This window comes from Tachypleus tridentatus, chromosome 1, assembly GCF_004210375.1.
Source record: "Tachypleus tridentatus isolate NWPU-2018 chromosome 1, ASM421037v1, whole genome shotgun sequence".
In the NCBI taxonomy this organism is placed as follows: Eukaryota; Metazoa; Arthropoda; class Merostomata; order Xiphosura; family Limulidae; genus Tachypleus; species Tachypleus tridentatus.
The window spans coordinates 180,651,305-180,670,585 of record NC_134825.1 but is presented as its reverse complement, the minus strand read 5'-3'; the positions used below and the strand labels follow the sequence as shown (position 1 = coordinate 180,670,585).

Sequence of the window (19,281 nt, the reverse complement as noted above, 5' to 3'; positions counted from 1 at the left end):
AATACTAGCTTACCTGAAACATCACTTATCTACTGTGTAGGTAATTCAAATACTAGCTTACCTGAAACATCACTTATCTACTGTGTAGGTAATTTGAGCACAAAATTACCATAACCATTACTTGTCTGATGTATAATTTATTTAAATAGTAGTTTATGTAAAACATTGCTCATGCAATGTTTACTTTATATAAACATTAACTTATATTAAAGGTAATATGTCTTCTGTCTTTAACGAAGGCTGAAACTTTAATTTCATTATATGTAACGTGTTTTGTTTTTTTTTTGCCATTCCTACTAAATACTAGCATCCTTTTTATTTAATTTGAGGTTTCGTCTTGCCCTAAAGCTTGCAGGTGAGAACCGCTACGTGATCTGTTATGACGTTCATGTTGGAAATGTGAGTGTGGCGCTTGTATTTTGTGATCATGCTATTAAAATATGTGTTAACATAATGTTATATGGTTATCAGCGGTTCTAGAACCAGAAATCTCGATGTTACATAACTTTTGTTAATTATTCTTGTTTTTCAGTAATGGACGAGGTGTGTTTATTACCTATGTGGTAAGTATTACGATACTTATATTTCTTAAACTGAATACATTATAACCACATTTGACCTTTATATGATGTAATTAAATCTACTTGTGTCACGCAGTACCCAGCTAAGAGGTCTTCTCGATGCTTCAAGTCTACACGTAATATCACGTGCTGTTGTTGTCTCATATTTTTTATTGGAGCATATATGATATTTCTGTATAGTTAATGCTTGACCAGTGATCAGATCTCCCCCAAGTAGATATATTCCGAGTTATTCTTACCCCACAGTACTTTACTGAATGAAACATAAGATATTTGTCATTTCTTCAGTTTGAATATTTTGTTATGTTTATGTTTTCTTGTTTGTATGTTTTGAGAAACAATCAAATTTATTTAAAATTTATTATAGTGTTGAAGATATTGGTTAGAGAGCATAAAACTCTAATATCTCGTATAATGTATCTTATTGGAAAATAATTTGCCCCAGCAGCCAGGTAGCATTGCAGCTCATCACGGCCGCAGAATTCTCCAGGGAGACCAGATCCTGGAGGTCAATGGTCATAACGTTAGAGAAAGCAACCAGAAGGACGTGTCCGAGATGTTAAAGGTAATCACACGTTCCATCAATAAACCAAATGTTAATGACTGGATGAAATATACTTCTTCCAAACTCACTTCTTTTGATGCCCGTGCTGACCACTGTTTTCGTTTCTCTATGACACCCCGTCTAAAGTTATAAACAGTTTCCCAACAGTTCCGTGAGACTCCAACTTAAAGTAAGAAACAGTTTCCCAACAGCTCCGTGAGACTCCAACCTAAAGTTAGAAACAGTTTCCAAACAGCTCCGTGAAACTCCAACTTAAAGTTAGAAACAGTTTCCCAACAGCTCCGTGAGACTCTAACTTAAAGTAAGAAACAGTTTCCCAACAGCTCCGTGAGACTCCAACTTAAAGTAAGAAACAGTTTCCCAACAGCTCAGTGAGACTCCAACTTAAAGTTAGAAACAGTTTCCCAACAGCTCAGTGAGACTCCAACCTAAAGTTAGAAACAGTTTCCCAACAGCTCCGTGAGACTCCAACCTAAAGTTAGAAACAGTCTTCCAACAACTCAGTGAGACTCCAACTTAAAGTTAGAAACAGTCTTCCAACAGCTCCGTGAGACTCCAACCTAAAGTAAGAAACAGTTTCCCAACAGCTCAGTGAGACTCCAACCTAAAGCTAGAAACAGTTCTTTATCTACTCTGTGAAAATCAACGTTGTTTTTCTCGTCACTAATAAATTCCTTACTGCTCTTTACAGATTATAGAAGGAGCCATTGTCCTTCTGTTAGGTCGAGTACCTACACTTACTGCAGCTATCCAAGAGTGGGCCCGAACCAAACTCCGAAACAGGACCTCCACCTGGTCAGCTTATTCAGATGCTACAAAAGAAAAGCTTCAGGTCCAGCGACCCAGGTTGGTAAATACTTTACATAATAAGGGTCATTTAGAGATTGAATTTGTTCAACAAGAATTCGGATTACGTATCTGATCCCAATTACTGAAGGAGTAATTGAATAAACAGGAAACATTTGGTTTAGTTGGACTTTCGTGCAAAACTACCAGTAATTCAGTAGTGGTGGACTAGACCCAAGAGGAAAGTCAACCAATCACCACTTCCAACTCTTGAGCTATTCTTGTAACAGTGATATTTACTTTCAAATGGCTGAGAGAGTGAGCAGGGATAAACAGGATAGACATAGATGTAGATTTTTGTTTACATCAGTATGTCCACTTTCAAGCACAATTGTAAAAAACAATCTTGAAAGTCCTATCACATCAAATTAACCCTTGAAATAACAACCCTCGATCTACAGCAACAAACATATCAAAACATGGTGTTAACGAAACTCTTAGAATTTCACCCTCAAAGCAAGAGAAAACTACAGATACATATTTCTGTATAATTTGGCCCGGTATCAGATGGTTAAACGACAGAAGTGACAGAACAATACAGATACATATTTCTGTATAATTTGGCCCGGTATCAGATGGTTAAACGACAGAAGTGACAGAACAATACAGATACATATTTCTGTATAATTTGGCTCTGTATCAGATGGTTAAACGTCAGAAGTGACAGGACAATACAGATACATATTTCTGTTTAATTTGGCCCTGTATCAGATGGTTAAACGTCAGAAGTGACAGAACAATACAGATACATATTTCTGTATAATTAGGCCCGGTATCAGATGGTTAAACGTAAGAAGTGACAGGACAATACAGATACATATTTCTGTATAATTTGGCCCTGTATCAGATGGTTAAACGTCAGAAGTGACAGATACATATTTCTGTATAATTAGGCCCGGTATCAGATGGTTAAACGTCAGAAGTGACAGGACAATACAGATACATATTTCTGTATAATTTGGCCCTGTATCAGATGGTTAGAAATCAAAAGTGACAGAACAACAGAACTACACAGGCCATTGTATTCTCAAGAAGCTGGTACTGATATTAAAACTTTAATTAAAATAAAGTGAAGAACAACATTTTGACCTTCTTAGGTCATCTTGGAGTTAACAAAGAGAATTTGCAACTCACCGTTGCCACACACGTCTTACGGACGAGAGTGTAAGCCGTGCCCGCCAAAGGTCAGTTGCAAACTCTCTTGGTTAGCCTAAGAAAGTCGAAATGTTTCTCTCTATTTTATTTTTATTATAATTTTAATATCAGAACCAGCCGTCTTGAGAATACATTTTTATTATAGTTTTAATATCAGCACCAGCCGTCTTGAGAATACATTTTTATTATAGTTTTAATATCAATACCAGCCGTCTTGAGAATACATTTTTATTATAGTTTTAATATCAGCACCAGCCGTTTGGAGAATACATTTTTATTATAGTTTTAATATCAGCACCAGCCGTCTGGAGAATACATTTTTATTATAATTTTAATATCAGCACCAGCCGTCTTGAGAATACATTTTTATTATAGTTTTAATATCAGTACCAGCTGTCTTGAGAATACATTTTTATTATAGTTTTAATATCAGTACCAGCCGTCTGGAAAATACATTTTTATTATAATTTTAATATCAGTACCAGCCGTCTGGAGAATACATTTTTATTATAGTTTTAATATCAGTACCAGCCGTCTGGAGAATACATTTTTATTATAGTTTTAATATCAGTACCAGCCATCTGGAGAATACATTTTTATTATAGTTTTAATATCAATACCAGCCGTCTGGAGAATACATTTTTATTATAGTTTTAATTTCAGTACCAGCTGTCTTGAGAATAAATTTTTATTATAATTTTAATATCAGTACCAGCCGTCTTGAGAATACATTTTTATTATAGTTTTAATATCAGTACCAGCAGTCTTGAGAATACATTTTTATTATAGTTTTAATATCAGTACCAGCCATCTGGAGAATACATTTTTATTATAGTTTTAATTTCAGTACCAGCTGTCTTGAGAATACATTTTTATTATAGTTTTAATATCAGTACCAGCCGTCTGTAGAATACATTTTTATTATAATTTTAATATCAGTACCAGCCGTCTGGAGAATACATTTTTATTATAGTTTTAATTTCAGTACCAGCCGTCTGGAGAATACATTTTTATTATAGTTTTAATATCAGTACCAGCCGTCTTGAGAAAACATTTTTATTATAGTTTTAATATCAGTACCAGCCGTCTAGAGAATACATTTTTATTATAGTTTTAATATCAGTACCAGCTGTCTTGAGAATACATTTTTATTATAGTTTTAATATCAATACCAGAATACATTTTTATTATAATTTTAATATCAGTACCAACCGTCTGGAGAATACATTTTTATTATAGTTTTAATATCAATACCAGAATACATTTTTATTATAGTTTTAATATCAATACCAGAATACATTTTTATTATAGTTTTAATATCAGTACCAGCTGTCTTGAGAATACATTTTTATTATAGTTTTAATATCAATACCAGAATACATTTTTATTATAATTTTAATATCAGTACCAACCGTCTGGAGAATACATTTTTATTATAGTTTTAATATCAATACCAGAATACATTTTTATTATAGTTTTAATATCAATACCAGAATACATTTTTATTATAGTTTTAATATCAGTACCAGCCGTCTGGAGAATACATTTTTATTATAGTTTTAATATCAGTACCAGAATACATTTTTATTTCAAGTGGATTTCTCGTCATCATGAATTACATAGGAACTTAGTTGTCAAAGTTTGAGATCTCTGCCATCATGAATTACATAGGAACTTAGTTGTCAACGGTTGAGATCTCTGCCATTATGAATTACATAAGAACTTAGTTGTCAAAGTTTGAGATCTCTGTCATCATGAATTACATAGGAACTTAGTTGTCAAAGTTTGAGATCTCTGTCATCATGAATTACATAGGAACTTAGTTGTCAAAGTTTGAGATCTCTGCTTTTAATCTTGGAAACATTTATTCAATATCAATGTTTGTGTGAGAATATTTGTAAAAGTTCTCAGTGGGCCCGGCATGGTCAAGCGCGTTAAGGCGTGCGACTCGTAATCCGAGGGTCGCGGGTTCGCATCCCCGTCGCGCCAAACATGCTCGCCCTTTCAGCCGTGGGGGCGTTATAATGTGACGGTCAATCCTACTATTCGTTGGTAAAAGAGTAGCCCAAGAGTGAACGGTGGGTGGTGATGACTAGCTGCCTTCCCTCTAGTCTTACACTACTAAATTAGGGACGGCTAGCACAGATAGCCCTCGAGTAGCTTTGTGCGAAATTCAAAAACAAACAAACAAACAAGTTCTCAGTGCTGCTGTTTCTAGTGTTACTCTCTGAGCTATTGTAGACTCCTAATGCTTTACTATGTGTTTTATGGACTTACAGTGTTATTCTGTGTGTGTTATGGACCTCAAGTGCTGTAGTGTGTGTGTTATTATGGATCCACAGTGTTATTCTATGTGTGTTATAGACCTCAAGTATTTGCAGTATGTGTGTTATTATGGATCCACAGTGTTATTCTATGTGTGTTATAGACTTCAAGTATTTGCAGTATGTGTGTTATTATGGGTCCACATTGTTATTCTATGTGCGTTATGGGCCTCAAGTATTTGCAGTATGTGTGTTATTATGGGTCCACAGTGTTATTCTCTATATTCTATGACCTCAAGTGCTGTCGTGTGTGTGTTATTATGGATCCACAGTGTTATTCTATGTGTTATAGACCTCAAGTATTTGCAGTATGTGTGTTATTATGGATCCACAGTGTTATTCTATGTGTGTTATGGACCTCAAGTATTTGCAGTATGTGTGTTATTATGGGTCCACAGTGTTATTCTATGTGTGTTATGGGCCTCAAGTATTTGCAGTATGTGTGTTATTATGGGTCCACAGTGTTATTCTATGTGTGTTATGGGCCTCAAGTGCTGTTGTATATATGTTATTATGGATCCACAGTGTTATTCTATGTGCGTTATGGGCCTCAAGTGCTGTTGTATATATGTTATTATGGACCCACAGTGTTATTCTATGTGCGTTATGGGCTTCAAGTGCTGTTGTATATATGTTATTATGGATCCACAGTGTTATTCTATGTGCGTTATGGGCCTCAAGTGCTGTTGTATATATGTTATTATGGACCCACAGTGTTATTCTATGTGCGTTATGGGCCTCAAGTATTTGCAGTATGTGTGTTATTATGGGTCCACAGTGTTATTCTATGTGTGTTATGGACCTCAAGTATTTGCAGTATGTGTGTTATTATGGATCCACAGTGTTATTCTATGTGTGTTATAAACCTCAAGTATTTGCAGTATGTGTGTTATTATGGATCCACAGTGTTATTCTATGTGTGTTATAGACCTCAAGTATTTGCAGTATGTGTGTTATTATGGGTCCACAGTGTTATTCTATGTGTGTTATGGACCTCAAGTATTTGCAGTATGTGTGTTATTATGGATCCACAGTGTTATTCTATGTGTGTTATGGACCTCAAGTATTTGCAGTATGTGTGTTATTATGGGTCCACAGTGTTATTCTATGTGTGTTATGGACCTCAAGTGCTGTTATATATATGTTATTATGGACCCACAGTGTTATTCTATGTGCGTTATGGGCCTAAAGTGCTGTTATATATATGTTATTATGGACCAACTCTGTTATTATATGTATGATATGGATCTCAAGTGCTGTTGTATGTGTTAATATGGACCAACAGTGTTATTTTATGTTATGTGTTGTTCTGTTTTTTTATTCGTGCTGCATAATAAGTGTTCTAATTAAATCGGTTTATTTTTATGTATCCTAATTCTTCTTTTATATCACGTTAACAAATTTCTATTCCAGCCTCCCTGTGGGTCATCAAACCACCACATTGGGATTCCCTAACTGTGTGTCCATCTCTGCGGGTCCGTCGAGAGAAACCAGTCCTAATACGCTTGCCAGGCGGGCGAGGCTTAGCATTGTTGCAGAAAACAGTCGGAGCACAAACGACAACAAGTTGAATATATTTAATTTCCAACAAAGTGATTTCCACGAATCAGAGGAGCTTGTTGACAATGGGGCAGATTGTCCCCTTCTCCCCAGTATCAAAGTCACGAGTTTTTAAAGCTACACATCGTAGTAGCATATTTATGGTGATTTAAAAAGAGTTCATACGATACAGACAGCTGGTTAAAGAGTGCCAAACGATATGTGCCAAATGGTTTCTACCCATCTATAAACCCTTCCAAAACATACCTCATTAGCAATACTGAAGTCTATTCTTATTACACATAAAGTAGTCACTAAACTTTGTTGTCCTGAATATCATTATCTTTCATATAGGTACAAATAATTTAGATTTGTAAGCTATTCAAAACAACTGCTGTAATTTCCAAATTGTATGAACATTTTCTCTGCATGTTTAACTACTCGATACATTTCTTAATACACTGTTTTTTTGATTAATCATTAAAATAGTATATTGCTAGACTTATATATGTGGAAATCTGCCATTACCATAAAACCAGTTTTATATCTAATTTAATTTGAAATATTGTGATAACTAAACGTGAAATATGAATTATATTTCTCTTGTAAACATTGTGATAACTACATGAACAAGCTCTAGCTTACAAAGATATCTATTCTTGTATTATGTAAACTTCCGGAGTCACTTGGTGTTGTTTTATATTGTAAAACCATCCGAAGGTTCACAATATCTTTTTATGAACTTCCTCAGAGCGGTGACTACAGTAAATGATCCAAGCAGGAAGTTTACTCTCGAGGGTGGTTATAATACTGTCTATGTATAACTCTCGGTATATCTTTACACACTATATTTATAATAAGTACCGTACTTTTGATATAACACAAGTTATATTGATATACTCAACTATAGATAGCTATATACAGTTGTTATAATGGATAGTTTTAAATCGCTACCTCTTAATGTCAACAAATTTATTGTGTAGGAAAACTGTATCCCAGCAGCTCGATATTATATTAGTTACCGAAGTATTCTCATTTCCTGCTTTAACTTACATGTATGTTATGTATAGATTTATCTCTTACAGTATAGTTATAGTATGTTATGTATAGATTTATCTCTTACAGTATACTTATAGTATGTTATGTATAGATTTATCTCTTACAGTATAGTTATAGTATGTTATGTATAGATTTGTCTCTTACAGTATACTTATAGTATGTTATGTATAGATTTATCTCTTACAGTATAGTTATAGTATGTTATGTATAGATTTATCTCTTACAGTATAGTTATAGTATGTCGTTTAATTTGATATTTATATCAACTATCCACATATTCTATCGATATATTTTAAGTATAATGTTTGAAATGAGGAGTCTTTCTGAATGTAATATCTGTCTTAGAAGTTTTCCTTGAATTAGCAATTTGTATATGTTTTACATTTCACTCGTACGGTTAATGAATAGAATAGTTATAATAGTGAAAATATAAAATAAACATTTACCCTATTCGTAGCTTTGATTATTAAAGTGTACATTTTTAACAATCTTGAATGTTTATTACTTCCTGTATATTTAACAATCTTGAATGTTTATTACTCCCTGTATATTTAACGTTTATTACTTCCTGTATATTTAATTATACTTTATGACAGTGATCTTTCAAGTTTCTAATCATCAGTCTGGTTATATGAATGTTAAATAGTTAACAGTTAATTTTGTGTTTTATTGTTAAAATCCAGGGTACATAATAACTGTGATAACATGCCTTCATGTCTGCAAATCTCTTTCTCGTTCCACTACTTACAATAACGATCTATGGGAACTAAGATGACGTAACAGTAAACATCTCTGTCGATCATGCGCAGTGTTCCCTCGTTCATTCATTTTGCCAAAAAGGAGACACAAATGAAACATTTTCTTAGAAACCAAGATTCAAAAATGAATAAATGTTCTTTACGGTTCTCAACCAAAACTTGTCTTTGGTTTTATCATCTACAAATTTTATTCCACAACCACCCTTTTCTGAAACAACACGACAAACAAACAAACTTAACAGTTCGTGATGGCGAGAAACCCACTTGAAGTAAAAATGTACCTCAACGCGGTTGGTATGGGTATTAACACTTGTATAAAAAATAAAGTACAGAACAATGTTTAGATCTTCTTAGGTCATCTTCAGGTCGTCCACCTCTGGAACAACGGTTCTTAGGTCATCTTCAGGTCGCCCACCTCTGGAACAACGGTAAATCTTCGGATTTATAACGCTAAAATCAGAGGTTCGATTCCCCTCGGTAGACATAGTAGATAGCCTCTTGTGGTTTTACTATAAGAAAACATACATACATCTCAAAGCTTAAGCTAATGATGTTTGACGTTTATTGTCTCTCTGTGCCACTTAGACTAATGATGTTTGACGTTTATTGGCTCTCTGTGTCACTTAGACTAATGATGTTTGACGTTTATTGTCTCTCTGTGTCACTTAGACTAATGATGTTTAGCACTTATTGGCTCTCTGTGCCACTTAGGCTAATGACGTTTGACGTTTATTGTCTCTCTGCTCCACTTAGGCTAATGATGTTTGACGTTTATTGTCTCTCTGCGCCACCTAGACTAATGATGTTTGGCGTTTATTGGCTCTCTGCGCCACTTAGGCTAATGATGTTGGACGTTTATTGGCTCTCTGTGCCACCTAGACTAATGATGTTTGGCGTTTATTGGCTCTCTGCGCCACTTAGGCTAATGATGTTGGACGTTTATTGGCTCTCTGTGCCACCTAGACTAATGATTTGTTTTTTTGTTTTGGAATTTCGCACAAAGCTACTCGAGGGCTATCTGTGCTAGCCGTCCCTAGTGTAAGACTAGAGGGAAGGCAACTAGTCATCACCACCCACCGCCAACTCTTGGGCTACTCTTTTACCAACGAATAGTGGGATTGATCACACATTATACACCTCCACGGCTGGGAGGGCGAGCATGTTTAGCGCGACGCGGGCGCGAACCCGCGACCCTCGGATTACGAGTCGCACGCCTTACGCGCTCGGCCATGCCAGGCCGACTAATGATGTTTGGCGTTTATTGGCTCTCTGCGCCACTTAGGCTAATGATGTTTGACGTTTATTGGCTCTCTGTGTCACTTAGATTAATGATATTTGACGTTTATTGGCTCTCTGTGCCACCTAGACTAATGATGTTTGGCGTTTATTGGCTCTCTGCGCCACTTAGGCTAATGATGTTGGACGTTTATTGGCTCTCTGTGCCACCTGGACTAATGATGTTTGGCGTTCATTGGCTCTCTGTGCCATTTAGGCTAACGATGTTTGACGTTTATTGGCTCTCTGTGCCACCTAGACTAAAGATGTTTGACGTTTATTGGCTCTCTGTTCCACGTAGACTAAAGATGTTTGACGTTTATTGGCTCTCTGTTCCACTTAGGCCTGTAAATAGCGCTCTTTGGAGACAAATAGTCTCCTCTAATCGTATCAGTGTACATATTTTGCGAATTCTTTCTTCTCGAGTTTCTTTTAATCACTAGTAATAAAGAAAACCTTACAGAGTTTAAAACCCATAATCAATTTCAAACTCACTTGACAAGAGAATGAGCTAATGGTAAGGACGTTCCACTCGTCAACGAAATACGCTCGCTCTTTTAGCCGCGAGGGAGGGAAGACGTTATAACGTTTGTTTCTATTTTTGGATTTAAGCATAAATAGGCTATCTGTGCTCTGCCCTCCACAGGTATCGAAAGCCAGTTTCTAGGGTCGTGAATCCGAAAACACACCGCTGTACCAGTGTTATAATGTCACAACAAAAGAGTAACTTGAAGTGTGGGGGTGATGGTTAGCTGTTTTCTTTATTACTTCAAAAGTAGAACCGGCTGGTACATAAAATATTTCTTAGAAATAAAAGGCTTCATCGAATCTGGTACAATTTTTCTCGAAAATAAAAATATTCATCAGATGTTCTTGCGAAAGAAGTCCGGGTGACGACAGTGAAATTGTATATCTCGAGGTCTAGCTTCATCGTATTAAGAACTGTGTGTGTGTGTTTTCTTATACCAAAGCCACATTAGGCTATCTGCTGAGTCTACCGAGAGGATCAGTTTAAGAACTGAACACTTCTTATGTAATACCTGTTTTAAGTAAACCATTCGTTATGTATGTATATATATATTTGTAAATATTGTGTAAAACACAAGGTACGCCATAACAATAATTGTTTCTTAACTGTTTATATGTCCGCACGGCTGTGATTCAGTTTCAGAAGGTGTTTTGTGAACAATATTCTTAATATTTACATTTAAATGTTTTTTTCTGCAAAAGGGAAGCTATCATGACGTCATACTGACGTATTCTAGATATTCTGTGCAAGTTAAGACCTCTATAGAATTTTGAAGATTCAGATATTTACATACAAAAATAGGTTTCAAGTAAACGCCAAACCCAGTGAATGTTGGTTAGTGAGTTAACTACTGAGAGTTATACGTTCATTATGTTACTAATCAAATGTTTGTTTGTTTGTATTGAATTTCGCGCAAAGCTGCACGAGGGCTATCTGCGCTAGACGTCCCTCATTTAGCTGTGTAAGACTAGAGGGAAGGCAGCTAGTCATCATCACCCACCTCCAACTCTTGGGCTACTCTTTTACTGACGAATAGTGTGATTGATAGTCACATAATAACGCCTCCACGACTAAAAGGGCGGGCATGTTTGGTGTAACGGGGATTCGAACCCGCGACCCGTGAATTACCTGACCAACTGAATAGATTAGCAAAGATTTTCTACAAGCAAGTTTTAAAATATCTTAGTTTAGGAGTTTTGTAGTTAAAGGAAGTTATACCTACCAATGAACGTACCATTTACATAACGTTATTAATGAAGAAAAGTTATCGTTAAGTCGACTGAACTTGGTAATATTTATACCACACAAGTTATCGACCTACTCAAATGAAATTGTTTAACAAAATGAGGAAAAACAAGTAATAAAAAATGTAAGTATAACATAGGATGGCAACACTAAAAAATACTGAATGTAAGTATAACATATGGATGGCAGCATTAAAAAATACTGAATGTAAGTATAACATATGGATGGCAACAATAAAAATACTGAATGTAAGTATAACATATGGATGGTAACACTAAAAAATACTGAATGTAAGTATAACATATGGATGGCAACATTAAAAATACTGAATGTAAGTATAACATATGGATGGTAACACTAAAAAATACTGAATGTAAGTATAACATATGGATGGTAACACTAAAAATACTGAATGTAAGTATAACATATGGATGGTAACACTAAAAATACTGAATGTAAGTATAACATATGGATGGTAACACTAAAAAATACTGAATGTAAGTATAACATATGGATGGTAACACTAAAAAATACTGAATGTAAGTATAACATATGGATGGTAACACTAAAAAATACTGAATGTAAGTATAACATATGGATGGTAACACTAAAAAATACTGAATGTAAGTATAACATATGGATGGTAACACTAAAAATACTGAATGTAAGTATAACATATGGATGGTAACACTAAAAATACTGAATGTAAGTATAACATATGGATGGCAGCATTAAAAAATACTGAATGTAAGTATAACATATGGATGTCAACAATAAAAATACTGAATGTAAGTATAACATATGGATGGTAACACTAAAAAATACTGAATGTAAGTATAACATATGGATGGCAACATTAAAAATACTGAATGTAAGTATAACATATGGATGGCAGCATTAAAAAATACTGAATGTAAGTATAACATATGGATGTCAACAATAAAAATACTGAATGTAAGTATAACATATGGATGGCAGCATTAAAAAATACTGAATGTAAGTATAACATATGGATGTCAACAATAAAAATACTGAATGTAAGTATAACATATGGATGGTAACACTAAAAAATACTGAATGTAAGTATAACATATGGATGGCAACATTAAAAATACTGAATGTAAGTATAACATATGGATGGCAACATTAAAAATACTGAATGTAAGTATAACATATGGATGGTAACACTAAAAATACTGAATGTAAGTATAACATATGGATGGCAGCATTAAAAAATACTGAATGTAAGTATAACATATGGATGACAGCATTAAAAAATACTGAATGTAAGTATAACATATGGATGGTAACACTAAAAAATACTGAATGTAAGTATAACATATGGATGGTAACACTAAAAATACTGAATGTAAGTATAACATATGGATGGCAGCAAAAGAAATACTAAATGTAAGTATAGCATACGGATGGCAACACTAAAAAATACTGAAACAAGATATGGATGGATACACAACTCACTATACAAGTAGCCAAATATTTCCAATAATAGCTTTTATTTACAACTAAATGTTGAATTCCTGTCAATTACATGGATTCAAGTTTGAATAAAACCGTTTAATCTGAACAGTGCTATACAGTCTTACAGTGGCTGATAACTATAAACTTATAAGTTTGACTGTATTTATTGGCTACTTACGTAAAGATGTTTATATGGTTCTACGTACACATTCCAAGTGTTAAGGTCTCGTTGTTCTATGTTTAACTTTACACATTCCAAGTGTTAAGGTCTCGTTGTTCTATGTTTAACTTTACACATTCCAAGTGTTAAGGTCTCGTTGTTCTATGTTTAACTTTACACATTCCAAGTGTTAAGGTCTTGTGGTTCAATGTTTAACTTTACACATTCCAAGTGTTAAGGTCCTGTGGTTCTATGTTTAACTTTACACATTCCAAGTGTTAAGGTCTCGTTGGTCTATGTTTAACTTTACACATTCCAAGTGTTAAGGTCTCGTTGTTCTATGTTTAACTTTACACATTCCAAGTGTTAAGGTCTCGTTGTTCTATGTTTAACTTTACACATTCCAAGTGTTAAGATCTCGTTGTTCTATGTTTAACTTTACACATTCCAAGTGTTAAGGTCTCGTTGTTCTATGTTTAACTTTACACATTCCAAGTGTTAAGGTCTCGTTGTTCTATGTTTAACTTTACACATTCCAAGTGTTAAGGTCTCGTTGTTCTATGTTTAACTTTACACATTCCAAGTGTTAAGGTCTCGTTGTTCTATGTTTAACTTTACACATTCCAAGTGTTAAGGTCTCGTTGTTCTATGTTTAACTTTACACATTCCAAGTGTTAAGATCTCGTTGTTCTATGTTTAACTTTACACATTCCAAGTGTTAAGGTCTCGTTGTTCTATGTTTAACTTTACACATTCCAAGTGTTGAGGTCTCGTTGTTCTATGTTTAACTTTACACATTCCAAGTGTTAAGGTCTCGTTGTTCTATGTTTAACTTTACACATTCCAAGTGTTAAGGTCCTGTGGTTCTATGTTTAACTTTACACATTCCAAGTGTTAAGGTCTCGTTGTTCTATGTTTAACTTTACACATTCCAAGTGTTAAGGTCCTGTGGTTATATGTTTAACTTTACACATTCCAAGTGTTAAGGTCCTGTGGTTATATGTTTAACTTTACACATTCCAAGTGTTAAGGTCTTGTGGTTCAATGTTTAACTTTACACATTCCAAGTGTTAAGGTCTCGTTGTTCTATGTTTAACTTTACACATTCCAAGTGTTAAGGTCTCGTTGTTCTATGTTTAACTTTACACATTCCAAGTGTTAAGGTCTCGTTGTTCTATGTTTAACTTTACACATTCCAAGTGTTAAGGTCTCGTTGTTCTATGTTTAACTTTACACATTCCAAGTGTTAAGGTCTCGTTGTTCTATGTTTAACTTTACACATTCCAAGTGTGAAGGTCTTGTTTATTTTCGAAGTATATTTTTCGTTTATTTATTTACGTATTTGTTTCTTTTCATTATTTTCGTCTGGTTATGTGTTAATACGCTACGTCACTTTATTTGTTCATTGTAATTACAAACTCATGTAATTCCCAGACGTGGTAATTAATTAAATATCTATCTTGTCTCTTTAGATTGCACTTTGTTAACTTTTCCTTATTCATAATTTTACTACAGATATATACCGATAAATGGAACCATTTGCAATTTTTGTTTTTTCATGATTCTTAACTATGACACAGAATCACGTAAAACGTCTGCTCCTATTGGACAGATCTGTTGCCGTGTCTTAATTTCCATAGTACGCCCTTTGTCACTGGATGGTCATGTTTATCCCTTTGGGCTTAACCTGTAATTCTCGACTTCTCTGACTGTGGCTTCTGTTATGTTTCCATTCGACAAAGGTCATTGTTCTTATTTATTCATAACTGATCGCAAGCTGTTATTCCACGGTGGAAACAACTACGGAATAGCCAATCCTAAAGTACTTTGTATGTGAGGAAAGTAACTTCCATTCGCACACTCTCTTCACTTTCCTAGAAAGTTTAAATAACATTAAAGTAATTCCAGAAGTTGAAGTTAGTAACTACTTGTATGCATTGAGAGCTTATTACATGGATTTAATACTAACCTAAATTTGCAAACGTGACCGAACATTGTGAGATATTGTTGGGATGACGGCCAAAAATGTTGTTAGCAATAAAGGTGTTAATCTGATGAAGCAACACATTATAATCTTTGTAAATAAGAACATAAGAAAGTATTTTAATTAGTTGTATATATTACATGTTTATTTTCTATTTTTAATCCAAGTAGGTGGCTGGATATGATCAAAAGTTAATATTAATACAACAGTTTTCGTACTTACGACGTACAGTATAATATGAAGCTCATATTAATACAACAGTTTCCGTACTTAAGACGTACAGTATGATATGAAGCTCATATTAATACAACAGTTTCCATACTTAGGACGTACAGTACGACATGAAGTTCATATTAATACAACAGTTTCCGTACTTAGGGCGTACAGTACGAAATGAAGCTCATAGTAATACAACAGTTTCCGTACTTAGGACGTACAGTACGATCTGAAGCTAATATTAATACAAGAGTTTCGGTACTTAGGACGTACAGTAAGATATGAAGTTCATATTAATACAACAGTTTCCGTACTTAGGGCGTACAGTATGATATGAAGTTCATATTAATACAACAGTTTCCGTACTGAGGACGTACAGTACGATATGAAGTTCATATTAATACAACAGTTTCCGTACTTAGGGCGTACAGTACGAAATGAAGCTCATAGTAATACAACAGTTTCCGTACTTAGGACGTTCAGTACGATATGAAGCTCATATTAATACAAGAGTTTCCGTACTTAGGACGTACAGTACGATATGAAGTTCATATTAATACAACAGTTTCCGTACTGAGGACGTACAGTACGATATGAAGCTCATATTAGTACAACAGTTTCCGTACTTAGGACGTACAGTACGATATGAAGTTCATATTAATACAACAGTTTCCGTACTTAGGACGTACAGTATGATATGAAGTTCATATTAATACAACAGTTTCCGTACTTAGGGCGTACAGTATGATATGAAGTTCATATTAATACAACAGTTTCCGTACTGAGGACGTACAGTACGATATGAAGCTCATATTAATACAACAGTTTCCGTACTTAGAACGTACAGTAAGATATGAAGTTCATATTAATACAACAGTTTCCGTACTTAGGACGTACAGTACGATATGAAATTCATATTAATACAACAGTTTCCGTACTTAGGACGTACAGTAAGATATGAAGTTCATAGTAATACAACAGTTTCCGTACTTAGGACGTACAGTAAGATATGAAGCTCATATTAATACAACTTTAATGCTTGTGTTACCGACTTTGTGAAAGTTACGAAGATCTGTGCTCACTCTATTTTTCGTTTAGGTGTTACATATGTAAACTGGATGCTCAGGTCGTGTAACACTCGTATTATTAACGAAACATACATCACTGTTCATTGTTCGTTAGTATTTTACTCCAAAAAATATATTTTTTGTTTAATAGTGTTTATTTACAGACAGAGAGCAAAAGAGGAATGTCTGTAGATTTCTTACAAACAAGTAAGCACAGTTCGTAGCTGGTTTTCGATATTATAAACGGTTTTGTTCTTATGAAACTCATGCAATGTGATAACGTGCGTTAACGTCGCTTTCTCCTGGCTGGTAGAAACATGTGCAAGGTTTCACCCAGGGTGTGTATATTTATAACACATATGTCTCTATACTGACTAATGGCTGAGTTAACAAAACTATAAATAAATTGAAAGAGTTGAAAAACTCTCCAGTAAAGTTTAGGTATTAACCATGTTTTAAGTGTCATGAACTCTGACCTCCTATCACTCAGTTCAGAAACAAGGTCGTAGCTGAATGGTTCAACGCACTTCCCGCTGGAGTATTCTGTAGACTTACATCTTTCAATTTTTTTTTTCTAATTTCTTAACTCCCTTATAAACATAACTTAAATTGGTTCCACATTAAGGAGAAAAACATGGAACAAATATCCGATTATGCTGAGCTGTCTTTTCTTAACACTAGTATTGCGTTACTTGTTGGTAGATATAAACGTGTGTGTTTTCTCATAGCAAAGCCACATCGGGCTATCTGCTGAGTCCACCGAGGGGAATCGAGCCCCTGATTTTAGCGTCGTAAATCCGTAGACTTACCGCTGCACCACCAATTCATACCAGTTCCTTCAGTGACCAATGATTTATTAATTTAATTATAATCCTGGTTTATTTAGATAATATTTTTCTCATCCATTAAAATTTAAAAAGAACCAGTTTTGTGATGTATTACTCTTATCTTCGTATCAGAATTGTACCAACTACAGTACAATGTTTTCAGTTTCTTTATCTCTGGTAATATTTATTAACATTCTCTCTAGACATCACAATCAGAACTAAGTCACTTTTCAATCGCATATTTCTTTATTAAAAATTGGTCTTTTTCTCTCGTGTTATGAATCGTGTTTTCAAAGGACGCCTGGTGGTGATAATGAAAAGTGAAAATTAAACTTCCGTTATGTACTACACCGTTTTGCTCTAGTACATAAACGGTCTGTGCATTACTGCACATACACATAATACTGACACCTTCTTTCTGGTACTATAATTGTAAGATTTCACATATGTGGTATTCATCCGTCTTCTCATTGGCTGAATTCTCACAGCGAAATATACGCACAGTGTTAATGTTTTTGTTCACCTAAGTAATGACCTCTATGTAGTTTCGTGTAAACCATGTTGACCTTACACGACTTTCGTTCCTGATTTAACCTAGGTTTCAACACAGTGACCATTACACTATTTTAAGCAGGTTGAAAACATTGTTATAAACGTTACTTCAGTAAATTATTTTCTACTTCTTCGAATATTTTGTCATTTTTCACGTCCCCTTCAGATCTAGCCTGGGCCGGCATGGCCAGGTGGGATAAGGCGTTCGAGTCGTAATCCATGGGTCGGGAGTTCGAACCCCCGTCACACCAAACATGCTCACCTGCAGTGGGAGCATTATAATGTGACGGTCAATCCCACTATTCGTGGGTAAAAAAGTAGTCCAAGAGTTGGTGGTGAGTGGTGATGACTAGCTGCCTTCCCTCTTGTCTTACACTGCTAAATTAGGGACAGCTAACACAGATAGCCCTCGGGTAACTTTGCACGAAATTCAAAAGAAGCTAAGCCACACCCATTGCTAACAGATACATAAAATCAAGCATACAGCCGTAATGACGAGAAAACCCACTTGTAGAGAAAATTATATATTTAAAAACGGTTGGTATGGGTAGAGAAGGCACTAATAGAGGAGCGAACAACGTTTCGACCTTCTTCGGTCATCGTCAGGTTCACAAAGAAAGAAAAGGTTACTGACCGGTACATGACCACATGTTTGAAGGCGGTTGTGTAATTGAGTGTAGGAATGTAGAGGGCGTGCTTAGATGTTTGATTATATTTATTAATATAGGTATAAAGGTGTTCCTTTGTATTGGTTTATTTTGGATTTAAGTTGTTGTACATGTAAGGCTTCTTTAATTTTGCGTTTGTTTATGTTTGTTTCTTTATTTAGTATTTGAGTGTTTTCTATGGTTATGTTGTGTTTATTTGACTTGCAGTGTTCGAAAACGTGTGAAGGTGACTTTTTATGTTCTTTGAATCTGGTTTCCATTTTTCTACTTATTTCTCCAATATAGAAGTCGTGGCAGTTATCACATTGTATTTTATAAATAATGTTAGTGTGGTGTTTGTCAGTGTAGTTTTTGTTGTTGTTTTAAATTAGGCACAAAGCTACACAATGGGTTATCTAATGCCAAGATTTAGATGTAGTGGATTGTTGTTGTTTTGAATTAGGCACAAAGTT

The 19,281-nt window shown here is 34.7% G+C and overlaps 1 protein-coding gene across 2 annotated transcripts in view; it reads left to right on the top strand.

Annotated features, from left to right (window-relative positions):
• The window catches only part of LOC143231792 (inaD-like protein), a 41,223-nt gene extending 32,662 nt beyond the window's left edge, over positions 1-8,561 (top strand). The window contains exons 7-10 of one of the 2 annotated variants that reach the window (XM_076466456.1): positions 533-563; positions 1,030-1,146; positions 1,838-1,992; positions 6,885-8,561. In XM_076466456.1, the coding sequence (XP_076322571.1) occupies positions 533-563; positions 1,030-1,146; positions 1,838-1,992; positions 6,885-7,146 (565 nt within the window). In that variant the 3' untranslated portion in view covers positions 7,147-8,561. Of the gene's footprint in view, positions 1-532; positions 564-1,026; positions 1,147-1,837; positions 1,993-6,884 lie in introns of both variants that reach the window. The other variant, XM_076466448.1, reaches the window with a different exon arrangement.
• The last annotated feature ends 10,720 nt before the right edge of the window (positions 8,562-19,281 follow it).